General features: G+C 36.3%; 1 protein-coding gene across 1 annotated transcript; it reads right to left on the bottom strand.

The window, feature by feature from the left end:
• Nucleotides 1–562: 562 nt before the first annotated feature.
• LOC128882248 (titin-like) lies at nucleotides 563–6836 on the bottom strand (the record flags this gene model as incomplete). The annotated part of the gene is made up of 5 exons (XM_054133834.1): nucleotides 563–3152; nucleotides 4502–4807; nucleotides 4883–5080; nucleotides 5666–5770; nucleotides 6686–6836. Coding segments are annotated over 5 exons (963 nt in total), but the record flags the coding sequence as incomplete, so codon positions are not given.
• Between the last annotated feature and the right edge of the window lie 2558 nt (nucleotides 6837–9394).

The following is a 9394-nucleotide window of genomic DNA, read 5'->3' as shown; positions in this document are numbered from 1 at the left end:
GACCAATCAGAGCGCGCGTAGACCGTTGGAGCGGCCGCGGTAGCGAAGGCTACGCGCTAGGTCGATGCTTCGATGCACGTCGAGTCACTTGTTCGCGTGCAAGCGCGGCCACCAGCGCGTAGCCTACGCTACCGCGGCCGCTCCAACGGTCTACGCGCGCTCTGATTGGTCGGGGTTTTCGCTTAATATCTCCTTAACGAAGCCCCATCCGACATTTTTGCAAAGGAAATTGTTGTTCAGAATCGTCTCAGCTACCCCCCATTTCCGGCTCCTCCCCGAGTTTTGGGACACCCTGTATATATTGATAACAAGCCAGGAATTAAATTAACCTATAATGTATTTAGACAATTAGTTTAATTATGCAAATACGTATGTATAAAGGGGTAAACAGTCCGTTAAGGATTACCCAATAAAAAAGTATTTCAATTCAATTCAATTAGTTCGGTTTATTCGCCACTAGATGGATATTCAATTGAGCGTAAATACCCGGGAAACACAACAGAAACTGTGATAGTTTAAAAGTTTAAAAATGAAGACTAGTTACTCAATATATGAATAGCAATCCCGAGTAAATAGATCTTTTATTAAATCGATTGTTTTCGAAAAGAGAATTGTTGAATATCGCTTAGATTTTCTCGCGTGTAGGTGGCTTCTCTCCTTAAGTCATCAATACATATGTTTTCGTTAAAAATTTTGTTTTACGCCTAGAAACTTTGAATCGCGCTTTCCTTATGATTGACTAATTGCTTGCTATTAAAAGACAATTCTCACAAATACGGCTATTATAAAAATTACCACCTTTAAAAACTACAATTGTAAAGAGTTGAATTTGAAAATATATTTCACAAGGATAGTAATGTGAATTGTTTACAAAAGAAGGTAGAATATTAATTGTTACGAAAATCTTATCGATTTTCTGCCCATTGAAGTAGTATTCACATTTTGAGGATAAGTGGTAAGGTCTTTCAATAATCAGGTTCGTTTAATATAGAAACACCAAACCATACGATTTGCAATAATTTAATTCGCAAAATGTCTTACTGTATATAACGTGAAGTATGCGACGCGTCGTTGGTGAAATGTTTTGATGGTGTTTTTGCATCTATATTTTGCACGTCTCGCGACACCAACCGCGCGTGGCATTTCTTCGTTGTGTAATTCTAGTCTTTATCGACCAGTCGCATCAACGTCGGCACCGATACCGACGGCAATTTATTAAGAATTATCATAACGGTAATGGTAACAAGTAACAATAAAATATACATTATTACAATTACGAATAAATACTAAAAGTAATCCTCGCAAACTCGGGTGTGTAACTGAGCGCTGCTTTCCGTTCGCGATAATATAAATACAAAGGACATCTGTGACATTGGGGAGGAATATAGGTGGATATGGTTTCAAGGGGTTTTTGTGAGGGGGATACGTATATCCTTAGTCGTTCTTAAATCACTTCATTGCGCAAGGTACTCGATTTACCAGCGATCGATTATCACATTCTCCGAGAGTCTCGGGGGTTGATGGGGTTTCCTTAGCTCGATCAGAGCATTCTTTGTATGAAAAGGAATCTCGAGGAAGTTAGGACGATTCTTTCTTACATTCGCGTAACTGGAAATTCGCCCGAACGACGGGTCGATTCGATTCACCTTTCTTCTTATCAATGAACGTCTCGTTAAATTTTAATGGAGTCTTGAAACAAAGAAACGGTATACTGAAAGCTTTACGATGGGTTTTAATAAATCTTTAATGCTTTTGTTTATTTAAATATTAATATTAAGATAAAATGTGTATTTCAAAAGAAATCATCGTAAAGACTTTCGATACAGGTGTAATTTAGAGCAATGATATAGTCTGATGCAGGCATGAGTCTACTTTTCATTAGTATATTATTCTTTCACACGATTGGGTCCTCTTTGGTAAAATTCTGAAATAAGTGTACCACCGATCTAATAAAATTAATAAAATTGATGTTACTTTTATAATAATATTTTATCGAAGAGAATTCAAACATGAGGTCAATTAAAAACACACGCATGTACCAGACTATTCTATTGTCTTAAATTGGACCTGCAAGCGTCCATGTTAGAAATTTTTATACTATTTCTTGGTTTCTTTGAAGAAAACGAACATGGCGATGTATCCTGTCTATTCGACTCGAATTTCCAACGACACGGCTACGAAGAGACGGCGTATATTTTGGGAACCGGAAGAGCTAAACGGCACCCTTCGGCTCCCCGTATCAATTCCAAGTATGCGTGAGGAAGTCTTGGTCCGTTGAAAGAAAAAAAAAAAGAAAAAATACATTACTCTACGCTGACTAGATTCTACACCCATCCAGTATCATCGATTCTTAGTTTAAATCTAGCCGCTACACGTTCGATTCTAGGGAGGAACAATTCAACGATACATCGTTCTTTGTTTCTAATACGATGAAACATCGAAAATCGTACATATCAGAAGTCGTTATCTAACTGTATACAAACTTCGTGGAAGAAGAAAATCGTATAAATACACCCGATTCGAATTCTCTTTGGAAAATAGACAGATTTTGTTTCTATATCGTATGAAATTGATCATTGAAACTGCTCTACTGTTTCCATAATTCATTTTCTTTCGTGTCTTATGACTTAAGTTTCTTATGGTCCTCGGTAGGAGGGAGAACGAACAAGTTCGTTTCCCAATCTCTTCACCATATATCTCTTTATCGTGTAGTAAAAACTTCGTGAAAGAAGAAAATCGTATAAATACACCTGATTCGAATTCTCTTTAGAGAAAAAGAAAGATTTATGTTCCGTATCGTACAAAATTGGTAATTAATTCTGTGCCCTACTGTTTTCTAAGTTTTTTCTTTCTTGGTGTCTTATGAGTTAAATTTCTTATGGTCCTTGATAAGAAGAAGAACGAACGGGTTCGTTTCCCACTTTCTCCACAATAAAATCGTAAAAATGCTTATTCGAAGAGCTTCTTAGCATAGTGCCAAATGCGGAAGAAGTATTCGTCTTGTCTGAGAAGTCTCGCCCTCGCGTACGAGTGAATGTCGGCGTCCATGTTGTGTTCCCGAAGCCATGAACTCGTGTTTTCTGTGCTGAAGCTCAGCGATGCAGTTTCACCTTTCTCTGTGGCTTCCGCAATTGGTTCCACTACCGACAGTTCTGGAAAATAAGACAAATTCAGAGTTCGGAACTTCTCTAACAAACTTAAAATACGTTGATTACTTCAGTAGAGCCTTAGTAAATAAACTGCTGATAAAATATATTCTTTAATGAAACACAAACTAAATATAGAAAAACAAGTGATATTCATTAATAGATTAGTGACATTATATAGATATTCATTCTGATTGAGAGTATTTAGTTACTTATGAATGAGGGTATATGTATACTAAATCGTTTGCTTTCCTAGGTCTGTGCTGTGTAAGGAATTTGCTAATGACATTTGGTATATTGTAGCTATGTGAAATTAGGAGTTGTTTCAGTTATCATATTTCTAGCTTCGCAATTGTTAAACAAATACAAGCCCTTTAAGGGGGTATCCTGAATTAGGAGGTCTAAAAAAAGCTGTTTTTCGTGAATTTTTTTAGGATGGAAAAAAATAATTAATTCTATCGAACTTTTTATCCTATTTTCGTGCATATTTGAGTAGTCTGTACAACATTTTTTCAAGAAGAAATATTCAAATTGAGTCGACTGCGAAGCACATTGAGGTGTAGACCACCTCACAATTAAAACCTCCTATCGACGGGAAAGATGCAGGTCGTAATTTTGGTTTGACACCAAAAAACCAAAAGAAATTTTCATTTTCATACATTTTTCTTCTATGTGAACTAAGAAAATTCATACAAAAAAAATTTTAAACAACTTTTTTATCAGGTTAAAGTGACTTTTTCACTCAAAGAACTCGTTCTTTTCATCAAACTTGCAGTAATTTCACATTTCACCATTTTTGCGGGGTTTTCTTAGTTCACATAGAAGACAAATGTATGAAAATGAAAATTTCTTTTGGTTTTTTTGTGTCAAACCAAAATTACGACCTGTATCTTTTCCGCCGATAGGAGGTTTCAATTGTGAATGTCAATGTGCATTACAGTCGACTCAAATATGCATGAAAATAGAATAAAAAGATCGATGGAATTAATTATTTTTTTCATTCTAAAAAAATTCACGAAAAACAGCTTGTTTTAGACCTCCTAATTCAGGATACCCCCTTAAAGTCTGCTGCAAATGGTATCAATTAGTATGAAAACTGCTTTCGATAGTGAATGTCTAATTCTAGGATTATTATAGGTACAGTCTGTTTCATTCTTTGTTTTATCACAATTTTACTTGCTTGAAAAAATAATTTTGATAACAAAAGTAACGAAAATATTGTCGTTTTTCGAATTAGATTACTAAATTAAGTTTCAAAAAATTTGAAAATTCTTTGATTGAATTATAATATGACTATAGTTTGGCGCAGTTACAGCGTGATTCAAATACGGCGATATAATGCAGAGAGATCGTACCGGAAACTGGTACAATGTTGAATGGTTCGTCGGATTCCAAAGGATCGCTGAAGCCGATTTCGTTCCTGGCGAAGATTCTGATCAGGTACATGTGGTTCTCCTGGAGGTCTCTGATGTTAAGTTTCTGGACGTCTGCGTTCACGCGACCTACTTCCATCCACATCGTCTTCTTGGCGTCCCTAATGGCGATTTTGTAGCCCTCTAATGGCGCCCCGCCATCGGACTCTGGTCTGCCCCAGGAAATCACCACTGTGTTGCCTGCGATCTGTCTGATTTCCAATGGTGCCGTGGGTGGTGATGGTACAGCTGTAAAAGAAAATTTCACAATTTTAAATATAAAGTTAGAGAACAAAATTGAATGCCCTTAGACTGGTTACTCACTAGCATGTGTTTTTAACGTTACTGGTTCCGAATTCGTCGGTGTACTGAGCCCAACGTTGTTCTCAGCGAAGATTCTGAAGAGGAATTCGCTTTCTTTTAAGTTCTCAACGCAATACTGAAGCGTCGTGGCGTCCAAAGTGACGACTTTCGTCCATCTTGCTCCCTTTCCAATTAGTGGCCTCTTCTCGATCACGTATCCTGTTAAAAGTCGAAATATGTTTAGTTATTTGGTCGTAGTAGTAAGATGTAGAAATTCTTGACTTGATGCATAACCAGACTTCAGAGGTTTAATTTTCTTTAATTTTAAGTACCCCCAAAGATTAGATGAAAAGGTATGGTAGAACATTAATTACTGCAGGAAGAGAGGGTTGAAAATTTTTGCAATGAACGAAGCATTCATGCAATAATCAAGGATCTACTGTATCTATTGCATTTATGAATATTGAATCAAAGTGTACGTAGTCTAAAAGTGACTGAGATTGATATTTATCTTTATTATGATACGTTTATAATTAGAATATGCTATTTCATCATGTTGGTATATGACAAACAGTTGGTCGTTATAATTAATTATAGGCATTGTATTGTATTCCACTTGTTAAGCCAAGGAACAAATGCCTACCTTCCTTTTTAACGAATTTCATTTTACTATATTTAAACTATGGGTAGAGTCGATTTAATATTGATATAAATATGATAGCTGAGAAGGGGACGACTGAAAGACAAAATATTTTTGGAAACTTCAATACATATATAGAAAAGTTCCTTTTTCGTTTAAATCACCTGTGAGTTCGGTGCCTCCTGTGCTAGCCGGCGGTGACCAACTGAGAGTTACACTCTTGCTGGTAACGTTCGTCACCTGTACGTGTTGAGGACTCGATGGTGGTGCTGAAATTGATTTGAGATAGTTATACGAGAGAAAGGGGACAGGTTTAATATTTAATAAGCAGGGTACGTCAAGATCATGGCACTCACTTTTGCTGACGACCATTTTCGTCGATGGGAATATACCTAGCAGAGCGTACATGCTGGTTTCGGTGAGCTTTGTTATTTCTGAGAGATAGCGAAAGCGTTAAATAAGCGAAGCTTTAAAAATGCAGAGTATATTATAGAGAAGAAAATAATATCGATAAAATGATGAAGCATTAGGTACAAATTGGTTTATCCTTCAGTGATGTGTCTGTCATTTTATATATACAAATGACGTTGTTAGTTAAAAATTTGTATCAATGTAAGAATCAAGAATATTCATTCATCAAAGTGTGGCTAATATTTTTGATCCTGTGATAATAAAGAATACACTCAATTCTTGGGCAATTTTGGAGATCTCATTTGAATCTACACATTTCTAGAATATTTATAACTTATTTTGCTTTATTTAATTATTAATTTCCGCTTAATTAAATTATAGGTACTTTGCAGGCATGTGAATGGCGTTCCATTAAAAATATAGTAATATAGTATACTTTACTATGGTAAATACTGTTATGGAGTCATATGACACAGAAATTTAAAATTAATTATAATTTTCTCAACATGCAACTCAGACAATTCTTCCATTCTATTTATCTAGCCTTGATTAAATAATATAAATATACTTCAAAAGTCATCATAGGGTTAAATGGAAAAGATCTCACAACGTCATTTGAGAGTTTAAAGAAAATGAATTACAGCACAGAATTATTAAAATTCCTCTACCATTATTAGCTTTCATGCTAAATTTGGTCATAATGAAATTTTTAAAATTCAGCACGTGAGAAATTAATAGCATAGTTTGAAATGCAAGTAGCTTGATTTGCTTACTGATTCGTTTGCCAGGTGCAATCGATTCTTCTGCTATATACGGTGGTCCAGTTCCAACACTGTTCTTTGCTGTTATTTTGAAGTTGTACGGAACGTCTGTCTTCAAGTCTGATACGATGAAGTTGGTTACTTCGTGTTTGGTGCTGCCGATCTATAAACGTTATATTAATATAAGTTCTTTCAATTCTTTTCTCGAAATTATTGACTATAAATTATAAAATCCAAGGGTTTGTTACAAGGTCACAGAAAGTATTGCGTATTTTAATTAGTTTTCTTCTTGTTATTCTTAAATCGGCTATTAAACTAATGTTAGTAATTATTATGTTATGTTACTTCAATTTAATATTGATTAGTATTTCTGATAACCTATATGAGATTTGAAAAATGAACGACTAGGAAGGAGACTGTTCTGTTTCACTCAGAGTCGCTCAACCGTCTTGATCTTTCGAGAACCTGCCGTTAGCCAAATAGCGACGAATCAGCTGTTCCGAAAAATCAATATATCGATTGGATGTGGACACGGCTAACCAAAGACAGAATTAATATATTTCTCGTTTCACTCATGTAGAATTTATTTGTCTTGACCCATTGACAGAGTTCCCCGCATACTTGAATGCAATTCACTCGATTTTCTCCTCTTTCCCCAAGAGGGGTCAACGAAATAATCGAATCGAGCTGCAGTTTTTCAGTTTTTCATAGACCTTTGACCGAAAACGATCGAGCTTATCAGACACGGTTCTAATCAAAAAGTGTTCGTATTAAGGTAAACGGACGCGATATCAGACACAGTTCTGAATTAAAATCACATATCAATTGGTCGTTAGAATCCTTGATATTCGGCTTATTCTGATTGTACAGCAATCAACGTAAGATTGATTGACTGAGGTCGATCATCGAGACTTCGTCAACCATCTTCGTTTTCCATAATCAATCAGTCGAATGATGCCGAATAATCTTTGGATTCAGCCAATTGATATATCGAATTACGAGTGATTGGTAGAATAGAGTTCAACACGGAACTCAACCAATCATTTAGCGTACTCGACGTGCGTTGGTCGAAAAAGAGTCGTAATATCGAGACTCAACCAACGATATCGAAATTCATATAACAAGAAAAACGACGCGTCTAGGGCAGGAATTGTCAGATGCAGCCCTACCAATGAGTCTACTGACAATTCCGAGACGAAACGCACGCACTCCGTAAATTCGATCCATTTGAATCAATCACTCAATATTAATTTGGCGAGTGATGATCCGATTGTTTGTATTCTTTAAACAAATTTTAGAAGTAATTTTAGAAGCAACAGAGACTAATCTTTTAAATTAACAAATACGAGACCGTATTGATATTATATTTTGCATTTGTTTTTATCGTTCATCATTAACAATACTCATTATTTAAACAATGATGGGGAATATGATTTTGCCGTGATACAAATGTTTCACGAATTATTTTCACGAAAATTATTCAACGAGCCTTCGAATCGACCGTTACGCGGTTGTTGTTCGTTCTTCCCCTTCTCTACTTTGGGAGGCACAAGCGAGCCGCGACCCTCGACCGACACAATTACTAATCATTTGTTCAGTTATTTTGTTTGTTCGTAAGTCCATATCGGACTTGCAACTCCGTTCTTCACTTCGGTCACTATTACTTCATGTCATAAGTGTAGTAGCCAACTGTGTGAATGGCCAGAGATCGGTTGCCGTCCTCTAGTGCGCCTGATTCGAGAGAAAGACTAATCTTCTACTCTCTGCACACGTCAGGCAAAGTCCAGGTTCTCGGCGCGGCGCAGTAAGTCCCAAAAGTGCAGTGAGACGGATGCAAGTCGGGTCCTGGACTCCTGACGATGTGCAAGGAGTAGAACTCCGTCTCAGACTCTACGACCGTAAGACATACCTGGTGTCGCGAGGGTCAGGCGCCCCGACGCGGTGCTATCTACGTCGTACACTGTACCCTCGTAGCATTTATGGTTGACCAACGGTTTCCAATAGTTGGGATATAGTTAGTGCTTTTGCCTACAAATGCCCAAATAAGGGCCTACGTTAAAAGGATTATGACATTTTCCTACAATTACCCAATGTTGGGCCAACAATTACTATAGTTGGTTAATTAACAAGAAACTTGCAACAATAATACTATGTCGGACCAACCAAAGCATTCCAACGCTTAAACGTTGTCCTTAGACGTTGTAGAAATCTTGTTACAAACAAGAACCTGTTGTTATATTCTAAAATGAGTTTTTTTCTATTGTTATTTATGAATAATACTCGCGGTTTTCTATCGTTGGGCCATAGTTGGCTCACTGAAATATTGTTATGTACAGTATATTGAACTTTATTAATTGATTATTCATCAAATTTGTCTACTTTAATTTTTACTTTAATTAAAGCAAAAATGAAAACAAATGAAAAGCTTTGTTGCCGGCACAACGACGGGGCAAGTTTTTCGACTTTTGTTTTATTGAAATGTAGTAGAGCCAATTGTCTGCCTACTGTTGGTTTATTGTACCTAGTCAGGAGTTGGCCTTACGGAAAGAAATTTTCAGTTGACTCTTTATATTGAAAGTAACGTGGGGCCTACATTGGGTGTGATTGTTGGCTCAGTTGAAGATAAAATAATTTTTTGGAAAGAAAATTTAACTGACTTCAAAAAAGTTACAGAGAAAAGTATGAAATAATTTCTAGTTAATGTATATGAATACGCACTAG

The sequence above is a fragment of the Hylaeus volcanicus genome, unplaced genomic scaffold (genome assembly GCF_026283585.1).
Source record: "Hylaeus volcanicus isolate JK05 unplaced genomic scaffold, UHH_iyHylVolc1.0_haploid 8129, whole genome shotgun sequence".
In the NCBI taxonomy this organism is placed as follows: Eukaryota; Metazoa; Arthropoda; class Insecta; order Hymenoptera; family Colletidae; genus Hylaeus; species Hylaeus volcanicus.
The sequence above is the reverse complement of the archived record's forward strand: the minus strand, read 5'-3'. Positions and strand labels throughout refer to the sequence as shown.